Genomic DNA, 27,716 nt, shown 5'->3' on the forward strand with positions numbered 1-27,716 from the left:
TCATAACGAGATTCTACATTTCCCGACCTCTAAATGCTCGATAAAAAACATTGCCACTCGCCTCAATCCGTGTCTAAATCTTTCAAACCTTTTTTCGCCAAGCTCATCGTCTCCCTTCTCACCGGATAACCTGCGTCCCCTCAGCGGGCTCCAGGATCTTCCACTCGCAGCCGACGTTCTTATCGACGTTGTTCTCCCTGAGGATCTTAATAATCTTGTTGGCAATCTCCTCAAAGTTTCTCGTGGCGAGCGCGAGGATGGTGGGACCCGCGCCGGAGAGGCAGACGCCGAGGAAGCCCGGCTGTGTGCTGGGGGACATTCCCTCGACGATCTGGCTCAGGCCCGGGATGAGGGTCTGGCGGTAGGGCTGGTGGATCTTGTCTTGCATGGCGAGGTGGATGAGTTCCGGATCCGGGGGAGAGGTTCCCAGGGCCACGGGGAGGAGGGCTATTCTCTGCATGTTGAAGGTCTGTGATTGGGTTAGTCGAGGATCGAACGAAAAGATATAAGAGACTGGGGGGGGGGGGGCTCAGGAGGCACTCACGACATCGGGACGGGTGTAGTGAGGCGGCAGCACCTCGCGGGCGAGGTGAGTGGGGACCTGGAAGTCGGGGATGATGGCGATGGCCTTGATCTCCTTGGCCCAAGGGAACTTGATGTGGTGGCCGATGCCGTGGGGGGGCTCCGGCGGGGTCTCGCCCGTGTCAACGCCGCCTGCCGGGGCGGGCAGGACTTCGCTGAGGGGTATCTCGATGCGCTGGACGTCTTCGGGCTTCAGAGGGCGGAGGTAGGTGCCGACGAAGCCACCGTATAGCGAGGCGCCGACGTTGTCGGGGTGTCTCTCTGGTCTCTTGGTGAGTGACACTGCACTGCGATGTTGATGGTATCAAGACTAGAGAAAGGGGCCACTCACCAATCATCAAACAGAAGTCGAATAGTCTATCGAGGCTGAGGTGGTCCAGGTGTCCGACCTCCTTTCCGAGCATCACACCGGCAACGACAGCGGAGCCGGAGCTACCAAGACCGCGGCCGAGCGGGATGGGGTTCTTGATGTGGACGTGGGTCTCGACGGGGAACATGCGCTGGCCGTGGCACCGCAGGACGTAGAGGGCGACGCGGGTGATGAGGTTGACGGAAGGGTCGAGGCTGATGTCGGAGGAGCCCTCGCCCTGGCCCTCGTAGGTGAGGCGGCAGTTGAGGGGTTCCGAAGAGGAGGTCTTTGAGCGGTTGACGGTGACGTGTAACTCGAGGTAGACGGAGAGGGCGAGGCCGATGACGTCGAAGCCGGGGCCGATGTTGGCCGAGGACGAGGGCGTCTTGATCACGAATGTTTCTTTGGTCATGGTGGGCGAGGCTGGCAGTCGGTGTAAGTTGGTTGGAGGGGATGAGTGCGTGTGTGTGTGTGTGTGGGCTGAGGATTTGAGATGAGATGAGGTGAGGGGTTCAGATCAGTTCGGTGAAGCGGGGTGGAAGCTTCACAGCGATCGACTGTCGTCTCAGTCTAGGGTATTCAAGGGATTCTGTGATACCTTCTTGTGGGCTGTTACGTGAGATGTGAATGAGTTCTCACGTAGAAAAATGAAAATGAGAGTGAGTCTAGCTCAGTGCTGCTTGAACTGGTGTCGTTCGTGACTCAAAAAATTTGGATGTCGTCCGATGACCGGAGCGTCTCAGCGGCCCGGCGCTGCTTCCTGGTGGGGTGAAGCCCTACACAGGTACGTCCAAGTGCGGGGTGTCCTTCCGGGCCGCCATTGGCCAATGGGATCACTGGAAGCCTCTGATGCACGGTCAGCTCTCAGCGCAGTCACGCAGTGTCTTATCGCCCTGCCTGAAGGCTGAACCTCAGGTCCGCTGAGATGAGGTGACAGCGCCTGAAGCTCCCTAACTCTCTCTTATCTTATCGCGCCGCCTCTCCTTCTCATCCAATTTCCTCTGACTTTCTCTGTTCGGTGCCTCTTGCCAATGACAACTGCATCTTTTAACTACATCTCATGCCTCGTCCCGGTGCAAGGCTGTGTGACACGCTGCTCTTTTGCTCGACTTCTCTGCGTTCGACTGACCTGCACATTTGACGACATCTGCTGCCCTTTAACATCTCGGCTCACGAACATAATCAGCCTCGCCAACAAACTGCCAAGAGTTCCCACCCTCGGTCAAGATGCTCGTCTGATAATACTCCGTAATAATAATAGTACGCCAGGCGGACCACGGAACCGTCGATCTCTTGAGGGGTTGCTCGCGATCTATCACATCCTTCCTGCCTTGTGGATTTCACTCTCGTAGGAAAGTTGGGACTCCAGCCGTATTAATATATTCTCTTCCCTGCCCTTACAGCAGCTCAATTCCCAACTCCACCTCGTATCGCCTTGCTCTTACGAGCAACTCGCCCTCGGGTTGTCCCCGAGTCTGCAGAAAGCCGAGTCAGTGTGGATGCTAAGAATCTGCCCTCCAAATTTTCAGAGTCGAAATGGTCATGACTCTCTTTATGAGCAGTCGCCTTCATGAGAACTGGTACTGAGACCCCAGTGCCCGACGGGTCTTCGTAGAGACGACTATTCACCGCCTCCTTCGTCGAGGATCTATTGGAAACTCCAAAAAGGAAGCGGAGATCAGGACAAGAGCTCGTGTTCTGCCGAGCCAACCGCACTCTCCACAGTCCATCACAGATGCCTGTCAGCCGCATCGGAAAGCTCTAGCATGGAGTTGCGGAGCTACGGATGGGGCATCACTTACTGTTCAGATGCCACAAGGCATTGTGTCCATGACCGAAATCTATTCTCAGCTCAAAGACGATCACTCAGAACTTAGAAGAGGTTCACGAGAAAAGGGCGGCGAAGCCCGGATACACCGGATCGGACACCCCGCGGACGGCGACACAGCGACTAACACGGCGATCGGCTCATTTGTCGCAGACGAGTGAGACTCGCGCGTGCTGATCCGCGCTTGCGCGCTTGTAACGTTGCTCGACGCCGCGGATGGTCAGCGTGAAGCGCATCTTATGCCAATAAGCGGAGGGCGAGTGACGGCTTAGGGCTGCCATGCTGCCCTACTGCTTCGCCATCGTGAGCGAGCTACGATTTGTTAGACTCCGCGCCGGTGCTCACTGGCGCCGGTGTCTCTCCTCCTCCTGCTGTGCTCGTGGTGGCGGAAGGTAGGTCTGATTTTGGGGCTGATCTGAACGTGGGATGGCGCCCGCCACAGCCGTAAGCCCATGACGCTCGACGTTTGCATCGCGGAACGCCAGCCCCATCCTTTGAGGAAGCACGCCCCGACCACTCGGACTCGGGATTCTTATGTCAAGTCTTTTTTTTTTCTCTTCCTGTACGACGAGGAAACAGTAAGGTTGCAGCGGGCAGCGGACGCATGCGTTGGCGAAGAAACCGTTTCTGGCGACCAAAGGCAACACGAGGAAAAAAGAGCCACCTGACGTTGCGTCCCGCCGGCATTCTGTGGGGAAAAACAAGAGATCAACACCTGTTGGCGGGAAAGTCGCCCGACGCACAAATGAGCCAAGTCATGCATATTGAATCGAGAGACCTCCTCTGCGACGGCCTAAACAAGCTGGCAAAAGTGTCAAAAACGAACAAAATCTTTGCTTCCAAGAGTCCTACGTCTATTTGTGATACCTCATTCGGAATCAGTAAATCTCTTCCCTCAGAAGCGGCTGGGAGGAAATAGAGGCTGGCAAACCGGGGCAAAGATGCGGAACCAAGGAATGCTAAACCCGAATAACCTTAGCGGTCTTCAATTGCTAAAACAAGCCCAGGATGACAGCCCTGTCGCATGCACCGGTCAACTACGCACCGTCGTCGGTCCGTTGCAGCAGCAGCCAATTCGAGGCAACGCGTGTTTGCTCCCGCCCCATGCCATGAGCCCCCAACGGCGCTGGAAATCGGGGCTAGTGAATACGAGAATAATCCTCGCCTCGTTCTAGTGGCCCTTTCCCCACGTCAATAAACCAGATCTGTGATCGGCAGTGCAGGTGGTGCTTTTTCTACAGACTACGGAGAGACTCTCTCTTTTCCCTTGCTTCCCGTCGACCTGCGCCGCTCAATACGAATTGAAGGAACCCTGGGGAAGGCTTACCCCCTCCGGCAGTCATCCCATACGATGTGACATGTAGTATGGAGTCCCGCCAAGCCGGCCAAGGGTCCTGTTGCCGGCCATGTCACGGCATGACGCTATTGCCGGAGAGACCGCAACGTCATGGATGACTTTTTCCCGCCTTCTTACTCTGTTTGCCGTTGGAGACAATGATCCGCTTCGGTTCGGGTCTGGTGATGGAGCCTAGTGAGGAGGCTGATCATTGTTGGGGATGAGCTGAGATCGAGGCTGTATAAGAAGAGACTGAAGACTCGCCTCATCTGACTTACTTCTCTCTCATCCTCATCAGCTTCTACATCAGCTTCTCCAACAACTACTTACCAACAACTCTAAAACAAGCTTCCAAAGCTCCATCTACAACACCACCTCAACCACACCCACAACCAACATATTCAAGATGCAGTTCTCCAACCTCGTCACCATCCTCTCTTCCGTCGCCGCCGCGGCCGCCGTCTCCGTCTCTTACGACACCGGCTATGATGACGGTTCCCGCTCTTTGACCGCCGTCTCCTGCTCCGACGGCGCCAACGGCCTCATCACCAAGTACGGATGGCAAACACAGGGCCAGGTCGCAAAGTTCCCCTACATCGGTGGCGCTGACGCCATTGCCGGCTGGAACTCCCCCAGCGTAAGTTGATGGATTTTCCCTCGTCCTCTTCACCAACACTTGCTAACACATCTCAACAGTGCGGCACCTGCTGGCAGCTCACCTACAACGGCAAGAGCATCAACGTCCTCGCCATCGACCACGCCGGCTCCGGCTTCAACCTCGCCCTCGGCGCCATGAACGACCTCACCAACGGCCAGGCTGCTCAGCTCGGCCGCATCGATGCCCAGGCTACCCAGGTTGGCCTTGACGCCTGCGGTCTGTAAATCAAACCGACGACAGCGAAACAATGTGTTTTTAACGACGAGAACGGCATATTAATCAGCATCAATAATTGGAGGGTGGCTGACATGGGAAAGCCCCCGACATTGCATGGAACCGGCGCTATTCAATCCTTTGGCATATGCATATCACGATACATTCCTTACATAGAAGCATAATCAATCATAATGAGACGTGGCTAGCTGCCTCTGTCTATCAGCATTACAAGAAACATTTATAGCAATGGGTGATTCAAACTTTTCGATATCTTTGATCTTACAGCAGTGTCTTGAAGTTGTTCGTGTACGCAATTCACCTGAAAGTGAGCTGGGGCACGAAACTCGGATTCATCAGCTTCATTTTGCCCAATTTCATGAGTCTATCCACACATTTCTGCATTGAGGAAGCTTGGGGCAAAATCATGAAAAAATGGCAACGCGGTGTTACCGCACATACTCAACAACGGCACCAGTCCGACCTTCAACCGGCCCGGCCGAAATATGGAGACAGCGAAGCCGGGGCCGCGCCGGACAAAGTGGAGCCCACAGACCGATGATTCGAGAGTTGGATGTCTTAATACACCCCCTGACCCAAGCACTGTATAATCGGACGACTAGTTGGCATGGCACTCGTAGAATTCGCCGCCGTATTTCCAATTTCCACCAGACTGGCCACCGCCGATACATTGGCCGAGAATATCGCCCATTGCTTCCTACGGCCCAGGTCAGCACCGTCGCATGAGGTCCTATACTCTGACTGTCATTGCCGAATAACACGTACCTCGCAATACAAAGTTGGCTTGGTCCTCGGGACCGTCATGCTGCATACTACGCCACCGCCGGTGGTGACCTTGTTGGCGCAGGCGCCGGCGGGGCCGCGAGCGCGGCAGAGCTCGGCTGCGCGGTTCTTGTAGGGGGCGTTTGCTTTGGGTGCGCCGCCGGAGCAGTCTGCTGCCATCGCGGCGGTTGCGGATATAATAAGGGATGATATGAAGAACTTCATGGCTTGGATTTGTTCTGGAGTAGATAAGTAGATGACGAGTACCAGGCAAGTTGGTGACAATTGAATAATTTCACCTAATTATTCAAGAACATTGGCGTGGTTTATTTGCTTTAATGAAGAGAATAGTCCTTGGAAGATCCAACAACTCTTTATGTATTTACTCTCTCATACAGAAGGGTTCAATCTCAGTAAGACATAGACACCTTGAGCAATATCTCAGGCTAGGAATGAGTACACGCACGTAGGCAAGTAGAGTTTAGTCACGCACACGGCGGGACTTAGTCTGTATGCCATCTAGCCTCGACCTTTTGTCTTCTACCTTACTTTCAACCGCCTAGTCCATACAACTTAGTCTCAACAGTATGCTGTGGATCTAGGTCAGTAAACCTCCACGCTTAGCAACTTCGCTTACTCAGACCCTTCAGCTCAACATTTCACATACCTCAATAGGAAGGTAATCATAGATAATGTACCTAAACTCGCAGGTCTGTTCATAAATCGCTAGTAAAGAGAAGGATAGTCTGTGTTATGAAAACAGTGTCCCTATTGTGGCTCCGTAGGCTGCAGCGTTTCATCGCGCAGGTGCTGTTGTCAAGACTAGCCTCTAAGTCCTTGACATCGTAGAACTTAGCGCTAGTAGTTGGGCAGGGACTCGAACGAACTAGAGGATGTGAGGAAGCTCTATATGATTCAAGTGAGTAAGCAGATACAGCATTTAGCTGCCCAGCCTATACATATGCTGACTGTAACAACCCAAGTTCCCAGGAAACTTTATCTGTCTTGTGGATATTTTGAGACTAATGATCCACGTTACGAAGAGAATCTGGAGGTGATCAGACGTAGCTGGGTACTTTAGATTTGTGCGGAATTCCGTCGGCATGAGTCGCAAGACTCAGCGACTTTCGAGAGATCTTACTGCCTAGTATTACAAGTGGATAGGTTGAGAGCTATCCCTGAGGCGGTCTACATGTGTAAGGGACTAGAGACCCTCGGAGATAAACTCCAACTCCCAATCACACTTTCTGTCGTGAGTATGGCAAAGACGCTGTCAGCAGCCTGCTCAAGTCACTTAGCCTGATTAGGACTACAAGAGACAGGTTACATAGGGCAACGGACATATAAGACGGAGTGACGCCGCACGTGAACATGAGCTAAGAAACACATCACTCAACTCAATCACCACTCACTACCCAAGAGCTCACGGTGATTTTCAACAACATTCTCATCAGCCTCCTGGCTGCTGCTCCTCTCTCTAATGCCGCCGCCGTACCCTCAGCTGCCTCCAGCGAGCCCGCTTTTGAACTCATCTCGGAGGTTTATGAAGCAGGTCAGATGGTCACTAACCCAGACATCAACATCGGCGCCCCTGTCACCAGTGCAGCTGAGAAGCGCGAGCACGCTGAGTGCTGGAACAACAGTAAGCTTTCCTTAAACACCGAATGGTTCCTACCTTCTCCCTGCCTCTAGAGCCCATCTCTCAGTGCCCAGCGTCTTGATGCCCTGCTCCTTGAAAATTCTTCGTCAGCTTTCAAAAGGTAGCGTTTACTAAACCAAGACGGATTGCAGTGATGACGACCAGGCAGAATCAGGAGGCCTACATTGACGACTGCGAAAACATTGCTCAGCGACTATCGACGTCGAACATCCGCATCACGCTCCCGCCCGGACGAGCCGAAGAGTTCCGCTCCAACCAGCACCGCTGCAAGATTATCATCCGCAACCCAGAGCCGGTGCCAGACGTTCGAGCCGTACCGTGCCACACTCGGTGTTGCGGCCCAGTCGACGATGGATCATTGCCCGAGCTTGGCCCAGCACAGCGGTTGGGGCTACTTGACCGGCAACCGGAACTTGATTTATATCGTGGAGCCGTTGGATGTTAGCCCGCCTACCTACTCGCCTGGATGCTAGTTAAAGAGCATCGTAGGCCGTAAGCTTGCGAAAATTAAACGGCACTCTTGATCTTGTAGTATTTAGGGACTTGGATTATGAGTTGACTGTATAAAGCGGGCCGCGGATGCTTTACAATCAACGCGGGCTCTTGGTAGCATTCAATCTCAGTTTACCACGAAATCAGAATCTCAGATTTTCGTCAAGATTTCTCCAGACAGCAGCTTAGAAACACAGAAGCGATCCCCGAAGATATGAAAATATGATTAAGTACCACTTATCTTCCTGCTCGACATTCGAATGACGACTGTTGAGCCGCTTAGAGAGAGAGAGAGAGAGAGAGAGAGAGAGAGAGAGAGAGGCGACGTCACTCAGAATGGTGGGGTTGTATGTCTAGACTTTTAAGCAACGATGTGAGGCAGAGCCGCGTTTATCTCATTGCCTAATACGGTTTAGCAGAAATCTTTGGACTGCCTTGGAGAGACTGGCCAGGCCTCCTGGAGACAACCCAAGTCATGTTGCGGCATGGATGACAAAAGTGAACAATGCCGGTGAAGATTCGAGAGTCAAGAGCACGTGAATGGAGGGGCAGAACAGGTACGTACCGGGTAGAATGGGCATTTTCTGCAGGCGCGTCCAGTAAAGTTGAGGAGGGGTACCTGGACTTGACCCCGCCTTGCATCAATTTTTTTTCTTTCCCCCTCCAAGCACTGCTACTCCCCCTTATCTTATCAGCAGTGGCGGGGCTCATCTCGAAATTTTCACGCTGGTCCCCTAAAATTTTGTGTGGTGCAGTCGACGGGGTGCCTCTCAAAGCTGTCATTTGGCTGGAGGTTTTATTATTTTCTCATTATTTTTATTTTATTTTTTTCGTCGTTGCGGCATGTCATAGGTGGTTCGGGCATCAACAAAACAACTGGCCGACACCCCGTCCTGGTCCTTCTGTGCTTGGATAAAATTCAGTTGCGCCGGGTCTCTACCTTCCTTTCCCCTTCTCTCACCTCCCTCTTTTTTTTTTTTTCCTTCCCCTCCTCGTCTTCTCCTTCTTTTGCGCACAGTTGTGAGGACGACGAGACTCCAACAGAACCTCAAGATGGATAAAGGAAACTTGGTCCAGCTGCTCCAAGCGAGCCAGATTCGTAAGTTACCTTAGTCAACTACTCTTTGCTTTCCCCATCGCCCTGTGCCACCCCGGCCGCAAACCTAGTCGAGCCCGCCTCCCTCATTTCGTCGCCCTCGCTTGTTTTGCTTCGTGTTTTTTTTTCTTTTTTTTTTTTCGCCTATAAATTTTGCTTTTTCTTCCAGACCTTGCTTGACTTCTGACTTCCTACGAAATCTGTCTTGCTAATGTGTTCTTCGCTCTCCAGCCGACACCGAGAAGGTCAAGGCCGTCACGGCTGAGCTTCAGAAGAACTACTACTCCAAGCCCGAGTCTCTTCTTCTCCTCATCGAGATCACCATCTCCCACGATGACGCCGCCATCCGACAGCTGGCCTCCGTCCAGGCTCTGCGCCTGACCTCCAGACACTGGAGCAAGATTGATGCCTCCCAGCGCGAGGCTGCCAAGAAGCACATTCTGGACAGCATTCTGAGCGATCAGTCTGCCCCCTCCCGCCACTCCAAGTCGCGTCTCCTTGCTGGAGCTATTGGACTCGACCTCGAGGATGGCGAAGGCCAGGACTTCGTTCGTGGCCTGTTGTCTCTCAACGTTGGCGACAACGTTGCCCACCGCGAGGTTGGCTCCTACATCCTCTTCGCTCTGCTCGACAACGACCCCACCCACTTTGTGGAGCAGGCCCAGCAGCTTCTCGGCCTCGTCCAGAAGACCGTTGTCGACCCTGCGAGCGCTGACGTCCGCCTGAACTCTGTCAAGTCGATTGGCGCCCTTCTGATGATCGTCGACCCCGAGGAGGATGCCCAGAGCGTCCAGGTTATCCAGCAGCTCGTCCAGCCCATGGTCGAGATTCTCAAGAACGCCATCTCCGAGGGCAACGACGACTACTACCGTGATGTCTTTGAGGTCTTCCAGTCTTTCCTGGCCTACGACTCTGCTTTCTTGGGCCCTCACCTCAAGGACCTCATCCACTTCATGCTCGAGCTCGCTGTCAACAACGAGGTTGAGGAGGAGGCTCGCTCGCAGTCTCTGGCTTTCCTCAGCCAGTGCGCTCGCTACCGCCGCATGAAGATCCAGGGCATGAAGGATATGGGTGCCCTTCTCATGGTCAAGAGCATGCAGATTGTCACCGAGATCGAGACTGATGACGATGACGACGAGAACTCCCCCGCCAGAACTGCCTTGAGCCTCATCGATCAGCTGGCCAATGACCTGCCCCCTCGCCAGGTCATCGTGCCTCTGCTTGAGCAGTTCCCCCAGTTCGCCCAGAACCCCAACCCTGGCCACCGCAAGTCCGCCATGCTTTCTCTCGGCACCGCTTCCGAGGGTGCCCCCGACTTCGTCGCCACTCAGATTCAGCCTCTGCTGCCCATTGTTCTCACCTTGTTGAACGACCAGGACAGCTCCGTCCGCCACGCTGCCCTTGTCGGCCTCATCCACCTCGCCGACGAGATGGCTGACGAGCTCGCCCCCAAGCACCGCGAGCTCATCGGTGCCCTGCTCACCAACCTCGAGGCCGTCGCTGGCTCCACTGATAGCCAGAGCGTCAGAATCATCCGCGCTGCCTGCGGTGCGCTTGACTCTCTCATTGGTGAGGGTCTTGATGACGAGCTCATCAAGGAGTTCGGCCCCAAGCTTATTGTCCCTATGGGCAAGCTTCTCCACCACGAGGACTTCTCCGTCAAGGGTGGTGCTGCCGGTGCCATTGGCGCCATTGCTGCCGCTCTTGGTAGCGAGCAGTTCAAGCCATACTTCGCTGAGGTCATGGGTGCCCTTGGCCAGTACGTCACCATTAAGGATGGCGAGGAGGCTCTTAACCTCCGCTCGGCCGTCTGCGACTCCATGGGCCGCATTGCCGACGCTGTCGGCGCCCAGGAGTTCCAGCCCTACGTCATGGACCTCATGAAGGCTAGCGAGGAGGCTCTCAGCCTCGACAACGCTCGTCTCAAGGAGACCAGCTTCATCCTTTGGGCTTCCCTGTCCAAGGTCTACGGCAAGGACTTCTCACACTTCCTCCCCGGTGTCTTCAAGGGTCTCTTTGACTGCCTTGAGCTCGAGGAGGAGTCTCTGTCTATTCCTGGCCTTACCGAGGAGGATATCCCCGAGGGTCTGCTTATTTCCAACGGCAAGAAGCTCAACCTGAAGGCTGCTGCTGCTGCTGCTGATGATGACGACGAGGAGGACATGGACGAGGATGCCGACTGGGAGGACCTCGAGGACTTCGCTGGTGTTACTGCCGTCGCTCTTGAGCAAGAGATAGCGCTTGAGGTTCTTGGCGACGTCATCACCCACTCCTGCGACGGCGCTGCCATCGAGCAGTACCTCGCCGATGCTATGGGCAAGGTTTCTCCCCTGGCCCAGCACCCCTACGAGGGAGCCCGCAAGGCTGCCATTTCTACCCTCTGGCGCGCCTACGCCCGCGTCTGGCAACTCTACGAGGAGTCGACCGGCGCCAAGTGGGAGGCTGGCTACCCCCCCAAGCAGGACCCTGGCCAGGTCATCAACGACCTCGGTCAGTCTGTTGTTGAGGCCACTCTCAGTGTCTGGGAAGAGGACAGCGAACGGTATGTGAACGAACATCTCTTTTTTGCTTCCCCGACCCCCGCCCTAAAGGATGAGTAACTCTCGTTATACCCAGCTCACTCAGACGCACAATGTGCGGTTGCTGAGAACACGATTGATCACGTCTGATTCATTGGGCATCTTCATCATTTTAATGGCTAGCGTTTGGTCGGGCATTCAGCTAACGTTTCAACAGCTCTGTCATCACTGAGATCAACCGTAACATCGCCGCCACTCTCAAGTCATGCGGTCCCGCCATCCTTACACACAACGAATTGCTCAAGAGCAGCTTGACTATCCTCGGCTGCCTCATCACTCGCTCTCACCCCTGCCAGATGGATCTCGGCGAGGAGGAGGAGGAGGAGGAGGCGGCCGAGGGCTCTTCTGAGTTCGACTGGCTCGTCATTGACACCGCCCTCGATGTCATCCTTGGCCTCGCCACTGTCCTTGGCAGTGACTTCGCCGAGATGTGGAAGGTCTTCCAGCAGCCCATCCTGAAGTTCGCCAGCTCCCAGGAGTCTCTTGAGCGTTCCACTGCCGTCGGTGTCATTGCCGAGGCCGTCAAGTACATGGGCCAGGCCGTCACCGAGTTCACCGACTCTCTCCTGCCCGTCCTGATCCACCGCCTGACCGACCCCGACTCTCTCGCCAAGTCCAACGCCGCCTACGCTACCGGCCAGCTCATCTTCAACTCCCAGGCTACCGACAAGACCATCTCCCAGTACCCCACTATCCTGGAGAAGCTCGAGCCCCTCCTCCAGATCAAGGAGTCTCGCATGGTCGACAACGTCTCCGGCTGCATCTCCCGCATGATCATCCGCAACCCCAACCCTGAGTTCGTCGCCCGTGTCCTGCCTCCTTTGGTCGATGCCCTTCCCCTCCAGGAGGACTACGAGGAGAACGCCCCCATCTACCAGGCCATCTACAACCTCTACGACTCCCAGAACCCTACGATCGCCAGCCTCACCCCCAAGATCCTGCCCGTTCTGCAGGCTGTTCTCAGCCCGCCTGAGGAGCAGTTGGAGCCCGAGACCCGCCAGTTGTGCCAGAAGCTTGCCCAGGCCCTTCACTAAACGTGTGATGGCTAGAGCAAGCATTGGAGGAGGGTATTGAAGCAGGAACTTTTGTGTTGCCCCCTTAGGGGCTGTTAATGAGTGATGAGTGGATGAGACACCCCCATTTCCTACAAAGTCTGTAGATAGGTTCATAGATTGCCAGGGTTAGACTTCCTGGATGATTCCCAAAATGCTCTATCAACTTTTTTATGTCCAAACATTTGAGATACCTTACACCGTCTAACTGATTGTATGGTCACTTGACGTTCACTCCGTGACTGATGAAACGCTGTCGCACTTCAAGATGCTGGTTCCGAGCGCGATGGGGTTAACCACGATATCCTCGAACAGAAGAAGCGTCTCCAAGCGAGTGAATGGAAATGGAATGTCGACATTCGCTATCAGCCTCTCTCCAGATTTATACTTCTTTCTCGGTCTTTTTCTTTGCGATAATGGATAGAAAATGTCGATTCGTGCTGCAGAACACGCACTACCTTATCCGCCGCCCACCGGATTGGAATACGAAGCCAGGCTGATCGAGAGGCTGTTGTGCTTGGGCCATCTCATAACTGATTTGGCGCACCTTGACAACATTATCAACGCTCAACAGCCTCTGGGAATCCCGGCGGATTTGCCCATCTACCGTAAAAAGTCCGAGACCGTATCCTGGGAGCATGGTTCAGGGCCCTCGATCAACCAATCCGGTCAGACTGGTGCACCGATTGTGGCGGCTGCTGGTATCACTGTGACTGCCAGCGCCGGCATAGCCTTCCAGAAGACTGTCATCAACCACAGCGAGTCCAAGGTGCTCGATACCTACACGATCCCAGTAACGCCGTCATACATGGAGGACGGCAATGATACTAATGAGATGTCGAACTACACACGAAAAAAATAATAGAATGGGGTCATGGTCTTTATTATGGTCACTGGCATTACTATTGCTCGTGGCGCGCAAATCGTCCGGTCAGAGAGACGTAAAATGGGAGTCCAAGGCGGCCTCGGAGCGTAAGACAACCAACTGCAAACCCCCATTTGTTTTGAAGGAGATCAATAAACGTTTTGACATCAAGACTAACTTCTTGCGGTGGTTCCTCTGGGCTGGCTAATGTTAGTGTTAACATAGAGAATTCGTCAGAAGACAATATCTCGATATCAGGAGAGCGAGTTTCTGACTTCATATGGGCGGTGCGACTCACCAAGATACGCAAGGGTATTATGGATATGCGGCACATGAAACTACGAGACCTATTCCAAAAGGGGCAACTTACATTGTGGGTCCTGGGGCTACTCTTGTCGAAATGAAGGAAATTCTCTACAAGGAAGGGGTTGCGAACAAACGGATAATGGCACCTGGCGATGGTCGCGAGATCTTTGTAGTTTAACAAGTTTTGAGACGTTCAATCGCTACGCCTCTCTTTCTTCCTCGCTAAGAGTCCATAAACTGCGATCAAATAATAGAATGTTTCAAATGCAAAGGAAGCCAATTATTTCTCTCCCCCTGATGCCGCAAAACATAACATGCTTACGTAAAGATACGTGAAGAACAAAGTAGCTATTATATTACGCCTTTTTAGTGTAGGAAAAGTTGTGGACTTTTAGCTAACAAACGAGATTTAGCTTGTACGAGGCAGATATCTGGATCAGAGCCTGGTTCCTTTGTGCTCACTGTTCTCGAACAGTTTCTCCCTTTCCCGTTTCTCTGCAGCAGACTTATTTTGTTACCGATACTGTGAAAAGCAGACAAAGCCGCCTCCCTAGGTTCTTGTTCATCCGCAGCCCAAGGTGAAAATACTTAAACATCCGCTTTTTGCAAGGGCGACGGCCACTTTGAGAAATGTTCCATCACGCATCACAATCTATACGCCTTGCCAATTTCCACCACCCAGCAACATCCCAATATGAAAGCCTGTCCCATCAGTCAGCGCAGTTTGCAATGCGAGGCTGCTTTCGAACGGCTCGTCAGTCATCCAAGATATTTTTTTGCTGGGGATTGGGTGAAAGTGTCAGACAGCCAGGCCAACTTTGATATCTGGGCTGCTGCCACCAATGCGAAAGATAGCGGCGAATTGTCACTCGATCATCGCGTGTCTAATAAGAAGGATGTGAGTAAAAAAAATATGCCATCATCTCGATCGCGTGCTGGAGGCTTTGGAGAGGCTTTTGGAATTAGGTTGGTGCCCCGATCGGGATTATCATCTCCACAGCATACTAAATCCCAGGCTAGTAGGTTCTGAGGGTTTCAACAAACTTGTTACTTTTGAGACCTCAGTACGCATGCAAGAAGACTTTAATGTCCAAGGAGACAACGAATCAGAAGGTTCGGTTTCAGAATTGACTACGTCCAGTGACCGGACTGAAGATGACAGCTTGGAGGACCTTTAATGAGGAATGGAAGATTTACATGGAAAAGTTTATTAAGAATCTTTCAGAAACATCTACCCTCGAATCATTGATATATATAAGCGCAAGGACCGACGCACAGCTCAACGAAGCGATGACCTTGTGCTCAATAAAGAGGGCGAAGAAGAGACCGGGGAAAGCGTCCCAGCGTTCGGCCAGCTTGGTCAAGCGGCCCCGAATGTCTAGATTACTGAATTGAAGGATGGCCATGTACCTTCGGTCGAGGATTCGGCAAAGGAGCTGGCGTTCGACGTTATTGAAAGTGTAGATGAGGAAGCTGGCGCAGCCGGTAATGGAAGAACCCCTGGTCTCGGAAACGTTAGCATGCAGGTCGGATAATGTTCATCATCTGAAAATCTGCACAGTAAGTCATGTTTTAATGGAGACAAGAAAATATTTCTATATGAATGACTTCTATTTGAGTACGAGATGTCTGTCTACAGAAGGCGGTTTTAAGGGCCAAGGGACTCTCTTTCTTTTCCAGCGTGATTCCCAATCATACCAAGCCGTCCTGCTTCAGATCTCCTAAGTTCCGAGTTCTGTCCAAGGAAGCCTGGCCCGTAAAATGATGGACATGTATTTACGTACTTTCTGCGAGCAACCTCAACTTTGACCGGGCAATGAGTCAGGGTAGGTCGCTGGGTGCTACTGATCCATTCATATTTTGCCTTGCTTGAACTATTCATCGCTTCTGTTGCGATGGCGGTGACTCAGCTTGTTCTACAAGCAGCCACGACGATCATTCCACAAGCAGACGAAAGCATCAAAGACGCCCATGCTAGCTAGTTAGGCGAGGCATGCATCCCCTGAAGGAGGTAAGACATCTTGTCTCACGCTTCGGCAGTTGATCGCAGAGAATATTCAACCCCCTTATCTTGGCTTGCTTGGCACCTCTCCGTCCCGCTACTTTGGTTTTCCGTTTGTTTCTCTCTAAATCCGGGAGATAGACGTACCTAGACACCACAGAATTGCCAGTTTGGTACCAACGGACGTGTTCATCTGATGCAGTTCCAGCCAGCATATCTGACCAAGCCGCGTGGTTTTAGCTTCGTTCATTTTGCGTCATTGATCTGCAATCTTTGAAAGCTGGGCATGCGGTGGCAAAGCTCTAGACTGACGCTGTTGCAATATCTTTGATTCCTGCGTAAATACGTGGAATGTATCGGACTTCAGCTGCACTGAGTGCAGCATCACTGTGACGGTAGTGCCTTAGGGTAACCCTAAGTAAAAAGTCCGCCATCAAAGACCCGGAGACAGTTGATGGCGAAGCAAGCGTTCCGGCCGCGGGAGAATTTCAAGAGCTGGGCACTGGCATTCAGTCTGTCACGCTGGATGATGGAGACACAGGACATGGCGCTATTGTCTTCCAGACCCCAGATGATGAGGAGTGTTCGGACTAGGTCCAACACTTGCTATTCTACCTCAAACTGTTTGCTTCCTATGAGCAAGGAGGTGTTGATTCGTTATTTGAATGGTGTTCCCAATTGGCGATGCAGCCTAACTTAGGTATAATGCCGGCTCCAAAGTCTGGTCACAGCATCTATAATTGTATCAAGTCGCCTTGCCAATCCACCTTTACTTTACATCCAACTTATTTATGATTGAAGAATAATAGAAGTTGAAGTATTCTATTAATCTAAATTCTGAATAAAAAGACTGTTTTGACCGAGTCGGCCTACATGTTCTAGTTTGAAATGTATTTATCTTGACTTTGTTGGTAAAGGAGAGTTCACTGGCATAGCTGCTGTGACCGGACTTCTGACCCCTACTTGTACCACAAGACACCTATCACGAATGTTTAGCTAGGAACTCTATATACTTCCTATGAGCTGTACGCACCCTGAAACAACTGAGAGAGAGAGAGAGGGAGAAGATGTATGTAATGAAAGCGTCAAGTCTCGCTCGTCTCACCCTTCAAATGCGTATCTCTTCCACAATTGATACAATGAGCAGACGGGTGAGACGTTTATTGTGAGTTATCGGCAGGTCCGATGCGATACGGGGCCGGCATTATGGGCCTACCCGGTGTGTGTGAGATCGGAGGTGTCCTCCAAGGATCGATCCACCATCCTTGCCTTCCTAAACTTAGCACCTCTTGCCGTACCTTGGGTAAGATAGAATCCATAGCAATAACGAAAGTTTCCAATGACAAAACGTAAAGCGCAATATGTGAGAACTCATTTGAATGAATATTTACATCATAATCATTAGCAGATCTCCCTTGTGAACCCGACCTCTATCAAGCATCGTGGTATCCATCATCTAACCCTCAAAAATTGGTATAAATCCTCGCCTCCCACCCCTTCAACAACGGCGCAACCCCCTTCACCAACTCCCCACCCTCCCTCGTCCCGACTAACAACCGCACCTCAGCGGCCTCACACCCAAGCAAAGCAGCTACATCCCCACCATTCTCCCCATCCTCCCCATCCTCCTTTGAAAAGTTCATCACCACAAGCGCCTTCCTCTTCACCCCGCCCTCTTTACCATTCACCGGCGCAGGGCTCTCCTTGAGTATAACCCACGTCCTCTCGTTGTCAGCGTCAACCAACCGATGTGATCCAAAGACAAACACATCGCGGTGCTGCTTCCTCAGCTTCAGCACCCGTTTATAAAACGACAGAATAGAATCCGGGTCACCACGCTGTTTCGCCGCGTTGATGGACTTGTACTCATCATGCACCCTCATCCACGGCTTCGCGCCCTCCCTCGTGAACCCTGCATTCGGGCTATCGTCCCACTGGAACGGTATCCTTGAGTGGTCCCTCGCCAAGATCCGCAAGCCGTGCATCGTCTTCTCGATCCGCTCCGCATCTCCAGACTCCAACGCCTCCGAGTAGAAATTCCCGCTCTCGATATCTTTATACTCCTCGATCCCCCAGCTGGCCGGCATATTGGTCATACCAATCTCCTGACCCTGGTACAAGAACAGCGTCCCGGACATGGTGGCCTGCCACAGCGCAATCGTCTTCGCCGAAGCAAGCCACAGCTCCGGCGTAGAATCGTCGCCAAACCTCGACACCGCACGCCCATTATCATGGTTCTCGCAAAACGCCGTCGCCCACGCGTCCGTCCCCTCGATGAAAGACTGCCACGTCTCCGTGTACTTCTTCAACGTCGACAGCGGGAACGGCTGATAAATATACTTTGCGCCGAACCCATTCCCGTTACCCAGACGAATCACGGAAAACTCAAACACCATGTCCAGCTCCTTGGCCGCGGCCGAGACGTAAGGGATCACCTGCGACGGGTGCGGCGTCAGGGACAGCTCGCCGACGGAGACGGCGTTATACGGCGCCAGGGCCTTGCGGTTCATCTCGCGGATGTACTCGTGGATGCGGGGGCCGTTGCACCACATCTCCGGCGCGGGCTGGTGCGGCGACGTGGGGTCGGTGATGGGGGCGTCGACGAAGTCTGTGCGTTTGGAGTACTTGTTCACGGTATCGATGCGGAAGCCGTCGACGCCGCGCTCCAGCCAGAAGCGCATCGTGTCCTCGTAGATTGCCTCGCGGCAGGCCTCGTTGTCCCAGTTCAGATCGGGCTGGTCGGGGGCGTATAGGTGTAGGTAGTACTCTTGGGAGTGCTCGTCCCAGGTCCACGTCGGGCCTGCAAAGTACCCGCGCCAATTTGTCGGTGGATGCCGCACGCCGTTGGCATCGTAGCGCGCAGGCTTCCAGATGTACCAGTCGCGTTTGGGGTTCTCCTTGGAGGAGCGGGATTGCTTGAACCAGTCGTGCTCGACAGAGGTGTGGTTGACGACGAGATCGAGAATGACCTTCATGCCGCGCTTGTGGCACTCGTCCAGCAGGGCATCGACGTCGTCGACGGTGCCGTAGGGTGCGTAGATCTTTTGGTAGTCGGAGACGTCATAGCCCATGTCGGCCTGGGGGCTCTCGAAGATGGGGGAGACCCAGACGACGTCGACGCCGAGCTCGTGGAGGTAGTCGACCTCGGCGATGAGACCGGGAAGATCTCCCCAGCCGTCGCCGTCCGAGTCCTTGAAGCTGGCGGGGTAGACTTGGTAAAAGGTTGCGTCCTTCCACCAGGGCTGCTTGCCTACCCAGCGGTTCTCATCATCCCAGACGAGAGATCCCATGGTGAAGGAGGGGGTTGTTGAGGGGGTATCAAGCCACACTGTAATGAGGGTGGGCTTGTCGTCGACCGGGTAGGTGGAAGAGAAGAGAACGAGCAGCAGAGAGAGAGAGAGAGAGAGAGAGAGACGGACAGACGGCCGAAGAAGGAGGAGGGACGAGCAGGAGAGGAGGATAGTCGAGTTGAAAGTCGAGTGTGGGAGAGGCTCAAGGTCAATGGGCAGAGGTCAGGACGCGCCGGAACGATTCGCATTTTGACTACGCGGCGTATGGGCTGCATGGGAATTGGGACGGCAGCGATCAGCGGCCGGGGCAGAAAAATGGCGTGGCGACATGACATGCAGCGGAGAGAAGAGCGATGGGCATGGGGGGGGGGGGGAGTATGCGTAGCGGGCATTCGTACGAAGGGAAATGGACTGCGGATACAGTTGTGATTATCGTGGTCGTATGTGCGTTGAGTTGTTCATTTCGGGCGAGGGTTTCTGCTTCTACCGAGGACGGTAAGGGGGGGATATGAATGTCGTGCCGGCGGAATCAGTCTGTAGAAGGGCCGTGGGGAGAAAGGATGCATCGTGCGAGGTGTGACGGGGTGAGAAATTGCAAGAGAGTGCGTTTGTCGGTGGAGATGCCGATGGGAGAATGGGCAAATAGCTAACGGAATCCCCGCCCTTTCTTGGTTATCTAATTGCTGAGTCTTCGCAGCTGCTCGATGCGTCTCTCTCTCACAGGCTCACAACAAGTATCCGTTAGGAGGAAATGTATGCAACGTGTGGTCGCAGGAGGGCAGGTTTCCCCCCCCCCCACTCCGCATTGCTCCCGCCCGTTCAAGGTGCCAAGGTGGATACGAAATATCCGTACGGAGTACTGCTGTTGAAGAAGCGGCATGTCTCTTCGTTTTCCATTTGGATTTTACGTCGCTGACTTTGGCTTTTAATTAGCGCTCCGGCGGCTTGGGAAAGAAAGTGCGTAGACTCCGCATCCGCCGCACATGTTCGGTATCGGATGATCATGCATTGGGGTCAAGAGGAACAGACCGTCGCACAAGATGCAAAAAGTTGAAGAAAGAGAAATCTTCAACGGGCGGAGACTCCGCCTTCGCTGTCGGCGCAAAGAGTGGAGACAGCCCGGACCCGGAGCTGCTCCGCTAGACTCCGCACCACCCTCCGGACCCCACCCCCCCCTGTCTCCCGCGGGAGCCACAAACGTCATGGCCGCCCACCAATCAGAAGTCCCCTCAGTCAGACTCGAGAAGAAAAAGTGGTGATGAGCTTCAGGGCCGTCAGAAAAGTCTGGAGAACTGGGCTGGCTGGATCATGGCTGGGTTGGTCGCGTTCCCGAATCTGGGGAAAGCCGGGAACAAACTCAACTACGGGCCAGGCTGACTGACTCAGGTGGCTACGCCGCACATCCGCATGGAGCTCGGCTCGGGAAACAGGAGGCGCTCAATCTAGTTTCGACCTCGTGAGATGCCATCATGCGAATAGCGTCACTCCATCATTCCCGATCCCTACTTTTTTTTTCTTTTCTTTCTCCCCCTTATTCCGTACGGTAACTCCGTTGACGAGAACTGTCACCGGCGGAGTCTCCTGTTGACGCCTCGTGCCACCATTCTTCAGAATGTCCAGAATGGATGGATCCTAGCTGCATCTTGGCGCGAGTCGAGGACGCCATCACCAGACCTGTGAAAGGTGTAGTGAAGCTCTTTTTCCTCCATCGATCCATGGCTCCAGATTCATGGAGTTGCACTTGGGAAACACTCCAAAACGAGATTCAAGGAACCAATCCTGTTGCTCCAAGCCATCCCCATAACGCCCATCTTCTCTCAGACTACCTTCCTTACCTTACTCCGTACGGATATAATGCTGCACGCCGGTGCATCGTCTCTCCTCATCCTCCGCTTCTCCACAAATTGCCCATGGAGTTGGGAAAAAGACAATGATTCGACAGCCCTTCCCCTCCTCCCCCTACTCCGTACACAGTAAACCACCACCGACCGCCCTCCACCCATACCCGAGGATCGGGCAGGGGTTGAACCACTCGACAAACCACCCCATGTCAACCGAGACTGACATACTTTCAAACCTGCTGCAAAATCCTCACTCACTCTCACCACAATGACTACACGATTAACAACGCAATCACGCCAAACCCATCTTGTCCAGGGACCCCCCCCCTCCCGAACTTGCTCCCCAAGGGGAACCGGAACAGCGCAGTTAAGGCGCACGGTTCAAGCCTAGGCGTCTTGTCACTTCACTTTTAGCTCATTTTTTATTTTCCAACCTCTCTCACTCGACTCACCTTTCTTTCTTTCTTCTGCGTATTGCTGCGCTACGAATACGTCCTAATGTTACTTTGACTACGACCCTTCTCGACGTACCGAAGCTGTCAAATCTCATTCGGGGGTCTGGCGACCATCCTTCGAGGGATATAAGACGCCCCGAATGCCCTCCTCAACTTAATTGATCTCCCTCCCTCAGACGTCCGACTTTCGCGCATCACCGAGTCTCATCCACCTCCTTCGTCTCCCCATCACCATCTCGTAAATCTCATCCAATCCTTTATCCGTCATATCACCAGCATCATAAAACTTGATATCCTGTACATACAACCCTCAACCTCAAAATGGCCGACCCCCAACCCCCCTCCGTCCACGAGGACAAGGAAACAGGCATCCACCACCACGCCTCAACCACAGACGACGCCAACAGCGCAACCCCTAACAGTAAAGATGCCGCCCACCCAGAAGACCTCGCCGCAGAAGCAGCCCAAGCCGCCTCGGCAGAACACAAAATGTCCCTCCTCGAAGCCGTCCGCACCTACCCAAAAGCAATCGGCTGGTCCGTCCTCCTCTCCTCCACCCTCATCATGGAGGGCTACGACCTCGCCCTCCTCAGCAACCTCTACTCCTCGGCCGTCTTCAACCGCACGTACGGCACCTTTAGCGAGGCCCAGAACAAGTACGTCATCTCCGCCGCCTGGCAGTCCGGTCTCAGCAACGGCGCCCGCGCGGGCGAGATCTTTGGGCTTGTCATTGCGGGCTGGACGGCGGATCGGTACGGGTATCGGGTTACGACTATGGGCTTCTTGGTGTTGATGATTGCGTTTATTTTTGTGCTGTTTTTTGCGCCGAATGTCCAGATCTTGGTGCTTGGAGAGGTTCTCTGCGGTATGTCGTTCATCTTTTCTCTGTCTGATGAGGTGTGGTTGGTATCTTTATTCTAACGTCTTGCAGGAATCCCTTGGGGTGCTTTCCAGAGTGTCACGCCAGCATACGCCTCCGAGGTCGCTCCCGTCGTTCTTAGGCCATATCTTACCACATTCATCAACATGTGCTGGGTGAGTCACCATCAGAAGAAGGGGAGCCACGAGACGTTGCAAAACTAACAAAACCATAGGTCATTGGCCAATTCTTCTCCGCGGCCGTCAACAAAGGCTCCTACCAACACAAGGACGAATGGGCCTACAGAATCCCCTTTGGAGTCCAATGGGTCTGGCCCATCCCCATCCTCGTCGGCCTCTTCTTCGCCCCCGAGTAAACCTCCCCTTTCCTTTAGTCTCACCCTTGTATTCTTATTTTCAAAAAGATTTCTCGTCTCTTCTTCTTCTTCTTCTTCTTCTTCTTCTATGCCTTGACTGACAACGACAGATCCCCCTGGTGGTACGTCCGCCACAACGACAAAGCAGGCGCCAAACGCGCCCTCCTCCGCCTCACCTCCCGCAACCAACCAAACTTCAACCCAGACGAGACAATCGCAATGATCCAACACACAAACGAGCTCGAAAAACGCGCAAAGGAAGGCGTAACCTACGCAGACTGCTTCAAAGGTATCGACCTCCGCCGCACCGAAATCGTCGTCGGCATCTGGCTCGTCCAGACCCTCGGCGGGCAGAACCTCATGGGCTACTTTGCCTACTTCCTCACGCAAGCTGGCATGGACCCCGGCAACTCGTTTAGCTTGTCAATGGGCCAGTACGCCCTCGGCATGGTCGGCACCGCGGGCTCCTGGTTCCTCATGTCCCGCATCGGGCGGCGCACAATCCACTTCTCGGGCCTCTGCGCGCAATTCTGCCTCTTACTCATCGTAGGCTGCCTCTCCTTCTCCAACAGCAACGCCTCCGTCTGGGCTATCGGCGCCATGCTCATCGTTTTCACCTTTGTCTACGACTTCACCGTCGGGCCCGTAACCTACTCCCTCGTCTCGGAGCTGTCATCCACCCGCCTCAAAAACAAGACCATTGTCCTCGCGCGCGCGGGCTACAACGCCAGCAACATCTTTGTCAACGTCATGACGAATTACCAGCTCTCGTCGACGGCGTGGAACTGGGGCGCGCGCACGGCGCTGTTTTGGGCGGGTACGTGTTTGCTCTCGTCGGTGTGGGTGTATTTCCGCGTGCCGGAGCCAAAGGGCAGGACGTACGCTGAGCTGGATTTGTTGTTTGAGCACAAGGTCTCGGCGAGGAAGTTTGCGGGCACGAAGATTGATCCGTACTCGCACGAGATCAACAGCGAGAAGAAGTTGGCTGAGGAGCACTGAAGCCTCCTCGTATGTAGCATACCCCTGACGGCAAAAGCAAGAAAAATGTCCAAGGGGACGACGGGTCTCGAGGATGTTGGATACCCCTGTAGTTGGAGTTATTGTACCACTAGATACACTACAAGCGTAATCTCATGCATAATGAACAGGTCTTGACCTCACACCCATATCGTTTAGACTCGACTCTCTTTCCTTTTCACTCAAATCCCACCTCGTATGTCCATGGTATCAAAAACTTTTATCTCACGTCGGCCGACGCCCCAACGTCCCGGCAATGGCCATACTCGGCACAGCCTGCTGAATATGCTTCTCCAGCAAATCATCATAAATCGAATTGCCCCCCGGCAACCTCGTAATCAACCTCCTCATATACTCCAAATCATCCTCCGGCCCCGACCCCGTCCCGCCCATCCGGCCCCTCGGGCTCGACGGCTTCGTAATCGGCACCCGCGCAAGCACATCCACCGCCGCGCTCGCGATATCAAACAACTTCTCCGTCAACCCCACCCCGTGCACTTTGATACTATCCACCGGTAAATCCCGCGTCGACAGCACCAAGTCCTTGGCCACCTCGAGAGGGTAGTGATACGTCATACTCGGCGAGTGAACAGACTGCTCGGCAAGATACCCGAACCGCAAACGCAGCTGCCAGAGGATAATCCTCAACCACAGCTGCGTCACCCGCAAATTCGCCTTTTGCGTATCCTTCAAGTCCGACGTCGACCGCAGCGCGCCATTCACCGCCGTCTCGATATACGTCAACGCCGCGTTCGACGGCGGCGTCGCCACCTTTTCCATATTCAACAGCGCGATAAACGACGTGTCCAACGGACTAAACAGCGCCGCCAGGCTCCAGAACCCGGAGAGGCTCGGATCGTCGGCGCCCAGGGTAGGCGACTCCGCCGTAATCTGCAGCGTCACGGGCCTTCGGTACCGAATCCCGTGCGACCGCTCCGAGACCAACAACACCCAAAACAACCTATCCGCCAACACCACGGCCCTCGGACTCGCCGACGCCTCGGGCGTATTCATCCTCAACAGCAGAAACAACGTCGTCGCCTCCCGCAGGAACAAGAACGCCTGACTGTGGTGAAACAGCGCAGAGTGACACGCATACAGGAAAAACGTAAGCAAACACTGCTCAAACGTCGGATTCGACCGCCTCGCGAAATTCCGATGCGCGGCGAGCGCCTCCTCGAACAACATCCGCCCATGCAACGCATTCTTCTCCGGAATCAACCCCTGCAGCCACAAACTCTCCGGCTCCTCCACCTGAAGCAGCACAAGCGCGCACACTGCCGTCAGCAGACAATGCGCCTCCATGCCGACCTCGCTCGGCCCCGCGACGGCCTTCATCTGCGCAACGTACTCGGGCGTCAGGATCGGGATCGTGGGATGCAGTCGCGCGAAGAAGCGGTCCACGCAGTAATCCATCACGCGCGCCGGTAAGAGGTCCGCCATGCGCTGCACGGCTTCGTGGGGCACGTGGCCGAAAGCCTGGGAGCCGTCGGAGACCCAGGCGAGGGAGACGGGGCCGGGCAGGCCGAGGCACTGGTCGCCTAGGCCGGCGTCGACGCAGCGTTTGCAGGGGCGGTATTCGTTGCATGCGCGGCGGAGGTTTTTGCAGCGGGCGCAGGCGCGGGAGACTTGGGCTCTTTTGGGGCGGGAGCCGCCGGATGAGGAGGATTTGCGGCCGGCGATGCTGCCTACATTGTAGTTACCGCTGCCGTTACCGCTGCCGTTGCCGTTGCCGTTGCCGTTGCCGTTGCCGGAAGAGTCTTGGGCGTCCTCGCTGTGGTCGCGGCGCTTGCCGAGGTGAGAGCTGCTGGTTGGGGATATCGTGGAGGGACTAGCTGCTGGGGGGGCCACCATCGTCTTTTCCATTGCGAAGCCTCATGATGTACCAAGTGGTTTTTCCCGCGCGCGGATGAGAAGTGAGATGTGCGCGCAGAGGGTAGACGTCTGATCTGAAGTGTTGATGTTTTTGGTTGACGTTGCGCTTTTTGGGTTTTACTGTCCACCTTGGATGAGAGAGAGATTGGACTGAGCAGTTGAGTATGACGTGACCTCAACCACGTTACCACCACACACGCAAATGAGTGATGGACGGGGAGTTCAAGGTCCACGCGTGCCGAGAAGCGAGAAGAGGCTGGAGGCAAAGAGACGGGAGAGAAATGTGCCCGTTTCTGCCGGTGCCGGTGCGCGCAGTGGACCTCCATTTCCCCAGTGAGTCACGTGTTACCCCGCTAACCCCGTCCTGGGGGAAGATTCAGGCGCTGTCATTGGCACGTTTGGTGATGGGACGATGCATACGAAGTACCGTCGGGACATGGGATGCTGTCACCGTAAGGTATTGCCGCTCCAGAAGGATTCGTCCGTCAACGATGCAATGCAACTGTGCAGAAACACGCGAGCTGGCGAATGCAATGTTGCCGTTGAGCGTAATGCAAATACTCCTCATATTATCCCTGACGGCCGTTGATCTGTACATCTTTTTTAAAAGTGACCTCCGTCAGGCCATCACCGTGTCTAGTCTAAGAAATCCCCAACGCCTTCGCTATGCACCTCAGACATGTTGTATTATCCATTCCCCACCAAGGAAGGTAAAAAAAAAATTTACTTTTGTCGCATGTTCTTGGGCTTGCGCTTCTTAAACATCACCGCCGGCGCCGCGGCCTCCGTGGTCTCCGTGGCCTCGTCCTCCTTCTTGACGCCGTCCTCTCCCAACGCCAGCACATCAAAACCCTTCCCAGCCTCGTCCTCCACCGGCTCTCTCTTAACAGCCAGCGCATCAGACGTAACCCCCGTCGCATCCTCCTCTTCACCCTCCCGCTTCACCTCATCCCCTCCATGGCCCTCCTCCTCCTCCTTAACACCCACCTCAGCCTTCTCCTCCTCCTCCTCCTTCTTCACAGACCTCATCAGCGTATTCCCACTCAACAACGCATCAAGATCCTCATCATCAGCCGGCATCGCCCTAGTACTCCCCCACTTCCTAGGCCTCTTAAACAGCCCCTCACAGCCTCCTCCTCCTCCCTCTCCTCCTCCGTCTGCTCCCTCTTCCGCACCCCAACAGCCTTGGCCTCAACAGGCTTCTCCCTCTCCGCCTCCTCGTCAACAACCTTTGTCGCAGTAACAGTCCACTCCCCCGCCATCGCCATATCGCCCCGAAACTCGGTCGGTATCGACACCCCCATCTCAGCGAGCTGTTCCATCTGCTGTTTGCGCTGCGACTCTGCTGACGGGGGCGCGCCGCCGCCGCCGCTGCTGCTCGAACCGAGTTTCGAGAATGATGATGATGAATGTGATGACCCCGTGCCCGATGATATCCCCTTCAACCTCTCCACCTCGCGCTTCGCTCGGTCCTTTTCGCGCTCTTCTTGCTCATGGCCGCGGTGGAGGTCGCGCAGGAACCGTTTGAGTGCGCCCTGGTGCTTGCCTGTCGCTTCGTGGTTCTGTCGCTCGAGCTTCGTGTCGCGGACGAAGATGCTGCAGTGTTTGCACCAGTACTTTGGTGTCGATTTCCAGTATTCTGACATCGTTTCGTGTGTGCGTGCGTGGAAAGTGTGTGTACGTGTGTAGAGGTACTGTCGAAAGAGGTGGCTGGGTTTTCGTGTGTTGTCGGAGAGAGAGAAGGTTGGCGGAGACGTCACTGCATGATGCGCGCATGCCAAAATTTGGAGGTTCGCCCCAATTGCCATGCGCTGGGGGCTGTGCAGCTCTTATCTTATCTCCGGCCACATCCCAGCAGATGAAATGTCACTCCCTGCGCAGAGACCTCGGAGGCGAGGCCATGGTCGCCAACATCCAAAAGAATTGTTCATTCAAGCTCAATCAAGCAAGGAGAGTTACTTGGCTCTTCACCAAACATATGGTCACTAGTAAAAGTCATTGTGAACACTGATGCAGCCGAAGATGTGCTGGTATTGCTCTAGTGGCCAGATTACCCAGGAACTTGTCCTAATCCCTTCCAACTATCTAGCTACCTGTTTGCTTGCTTGCAAACCCACCCTCTGCTCTTGAATAAAGTCCGTTCCCTAGTCATCATCATTCAATTAAAGTGCCGATTTCTTGGCAGAGTATTGAGAAGCAAAA

The 27,716-nt window shown here is 54.2% G+C and overlaps 10 protein-coding genes across 10 annotated transcripts; 5 read left to right on the top strand and 5 right to left on the bottom strand.

Annotated features, from left to right (window-relative positions):
- Positions 1-15: 15 nt before the first annotated feature.
- Positions 16-1,443, bottom strand: BDP81DRAFT_65355 (homoserine kinase). Its single transcript, XM_060596110.1, has 3 exons — positions 914-1,443; positions 545-843; positions 16-469 (listed from the first exon to the last, which is right to left on the bottom strand). The coding sequence occupies exons 1-3, from the start codon at positions 1,341-1,343 to the stop codon at positions 119-121; spliced, it is 1,080 nt and encodes a 359-aa protein (XP_060442686.1). The 5' UTR covers positions 1,344-1,443; the 3' UTR covers positions 16-118.
- A 3,058-nt stretch (positions 1,444-4,501) lies between these two features.
- Positions 4,502-4,977, top strand: BDP81DRAFT_325071 (EC5 protein; the record flags this gene model as incomplete). The annotated part of the gene is made up of 2 exons (XM_060584945.1): positions 4,502-4,732; positions 4,792-4,977. The coding sequence occupies 2 exons, from the start codon at positions 4,502-4,504 to the stop codon at positions 4,975-4,977; spliced, it is 417 nt and encodes a 138-aa protein (XP_060442687.1).
- Positions 4,978-5,585: 608 nt separating this feature from the next.
- Positions 5,586-5,929, bottom strand: BDP81DRAFT_396784 (uncharacterized protein; the record flags this gene model as incomplete). The annotated part of the gene is made up of 2 exons (XM_060588234.1): positions 5,586-5,684; positions 5,753-5,929. 2 exons carry the CDS (start codon positions 5,927-5,929, stop codon positions 5,586-5,588), a joined length of 276 nt encoding a protein of 91 aa, XP_060442688.1.
- A 1,012-nt stretch (positions 5,930-6,941) lies between these two features.
- BDP81DRAFT_494528 (uncharacterized protein) lies at positions 6,942-7,898 on the top strand (the record flags this gene model as incomplete). The annotated part of the gene is made up of 4 exons (XM_060595386.1): positions 6,942-7,001; positions 7,172-7,391; positions 7,541-7,652; positions 7,702-7,898. The coding sequence occupies 4 exons, from the start codon at positions 6,942-6,944 to the stop codon at positions 7,880-7,882; spliced, it is 573 nt and encodes a 190-aa protein (XP_060442689.1). The 3' UTR covers positions 7,883-7,898.
- A 766-nt stretch (positions 7,899-8,664) lies between these two features.
- Positions 8,665-12,810, top strand: BDP81DRAFT_379460 (armadillo-type protein). Its single transcript, XM_060586821.1, has 3 exons — positions 8,665-9,000; positions 9,229-11,539; positions 11,734-12,810. Exons 1-3 carry the CDS (start codon positions 8,955-8,957, stop codon positions 12,608-12,610), a joined length of 3,234 nt encoding a protein of 1,077 aa, XP_060442690.1. The 5' UTR covers positions 8,665-8,954; the 3' UTR covers positions 12,611-12,810.
- Positions 12,811-13,055: 245 nt separating this feature from the next.
- Positions 13,056-13,604, top strand: BDP81DRAFT_396786 (uncharacterized protein; the record flags this gene model as incomplete). The annotated part of the gene is made up of 2 exons (XM_060588235.1): positions 13,056-13,421; positions 13,494-13,604. The coding sequence occupies 2 exons, from the start codon at positions 13,056-13,058 to the stop codon at positions 13,602-13,604; spliced, it is 477 nt and encodes a 158-aa protein (XP_060442691.1).
- A 3,660-nt stretch (positions 13,605-17,264) lies between these two features.
- Positions 17,265-19,455, bottom strand: BDP81DRAFT_494539 (alpha amylase; the record flags this gene model as incomplete). Its single annotated transcript, XM_060595387.1, has 1 exon — positions 17,265-19,455. Exon 1 carries the CDS (start codon positions 19,089-19,091, stop codon positions 17,265-17,267), a length of 1,827 nt encoding a protein of 608 aa, XP_060442692.1. The 5' UTR covers positions 19,092-19,455.
- Positions 19,456-21,708: 2,253 nt separating this feature from the next.
- BDP81DRAFT_463163 (sugar porter family MFS transporter) lies at positions 21,709-23,621 on the top strand (the record flags this gene model as incomplete). The annotated part of the gene is made up of 4 exons (XM_060593984.1): positions 21,709-22,252; positions 22,319-22,422; positions 22,482-22,618; positions 22,733-23,621. 4 exons carry the CDS (start codon positions 21,709-21,711, stop codon positions 23,619-23,621), a joined length of 1,674 nt encoding a protein of 557 aa, XP_060442693.1.
- A 243-nt stretch (positions 23,622-23,864) lies between these two features.
- BDP81DRAFT_325249 (uncharacterized protein) lies at positions 23,865-25,493 on the bottom strand (the record flags this gene model as incomplete). Its single annotated transcript, XM_060584956.1, has 1 exon — positions 23,865-25,493. The coding sequence occupies one exon, from the start codon at positions 25,491-25,493 to the stop codon at positions 23,865-23,867; it is 1,629 nt and encodes a 542-aa protein (XP_060442694.1).
- Positions 25,494-26,037: 544 nt separating this feature from the next.
- Positions 26,038-27,323, bottom strand: BDP81DRAFT_433662 (uncharacterized protein; the record flags this gene model as incomplete). Its single annotated transcript, XM_060590880.1, has 2 exons — positions 26,038-26,624; positions 26,690-27,323. Coding segments are annotated over 2 exons (1,021 nt in total), but the record flags the coding sequence as incomplete, so codon positions are not given.
- Between the last annotated feature and the right edge of the window lie 393 nt (positions 27,324-27,716).

This window comes from Colletotrichum phormii (genome assembly GCF_030913505.1).
Source record: "Colletotrichum phormii strain CBS 102054 chromosome Unknown BDP81scaffold_16, whole genome shotgun sequence".
NCBI classification, from domain to species: domain Eukaryota; kingdom Fungi; phylum Ascomycota; class Sordariomycetes; order Glomerellales; family Glomerellaceae; genus Colletotrichum; species Colletotrichum phormii.

Bases quoted from the DNA above. Each gene is read 5' to 3' on its own strand.
- BDP81DRAFT_65355 (XM_060596110.1), bottom strand. From the start codon at position 1,343: ATGACCAAAGAAACATTCGTGATCAAGACGCCCTCGTCCTCGGCCAAC. The intron at 844-913 runs GTGAGTGGCCCC...CCAAGAGACCAG, and splicing joins CGACTTCTGTTTGATGATTG to AGAGACACCCCGACAACGTC. The intron at 470-544 runs GTGAGTGCCTCC...ACCCAATCACAG, and splicing joins ACTACACCCGTCCCGATGTC to ACCTTCAACATGCAGAGAAT.
- BDP81DRAFT_379460 (XM_060586821.1), top strand. From the start codon at position 8,955: ATGGATAAAGGAAACTTGGTCCAGCTGCTCCAAGCGAGCCAGATTC. The intron at 9,001-9,228 runs GTAAGTTACCTT...TTCGCTCTCCAG, and splicing joins GCTCCAAGCGAGCCAGATTC to CCGACACCGAGAAGGTCAAG. The intron at 11,540-11,733 runs GTATGTGAACGA...ACGTTTCAACAG, and splicing joins TGGGAAGAGGACAGCGAACG to CTCTGTCATCACTGAGATCA.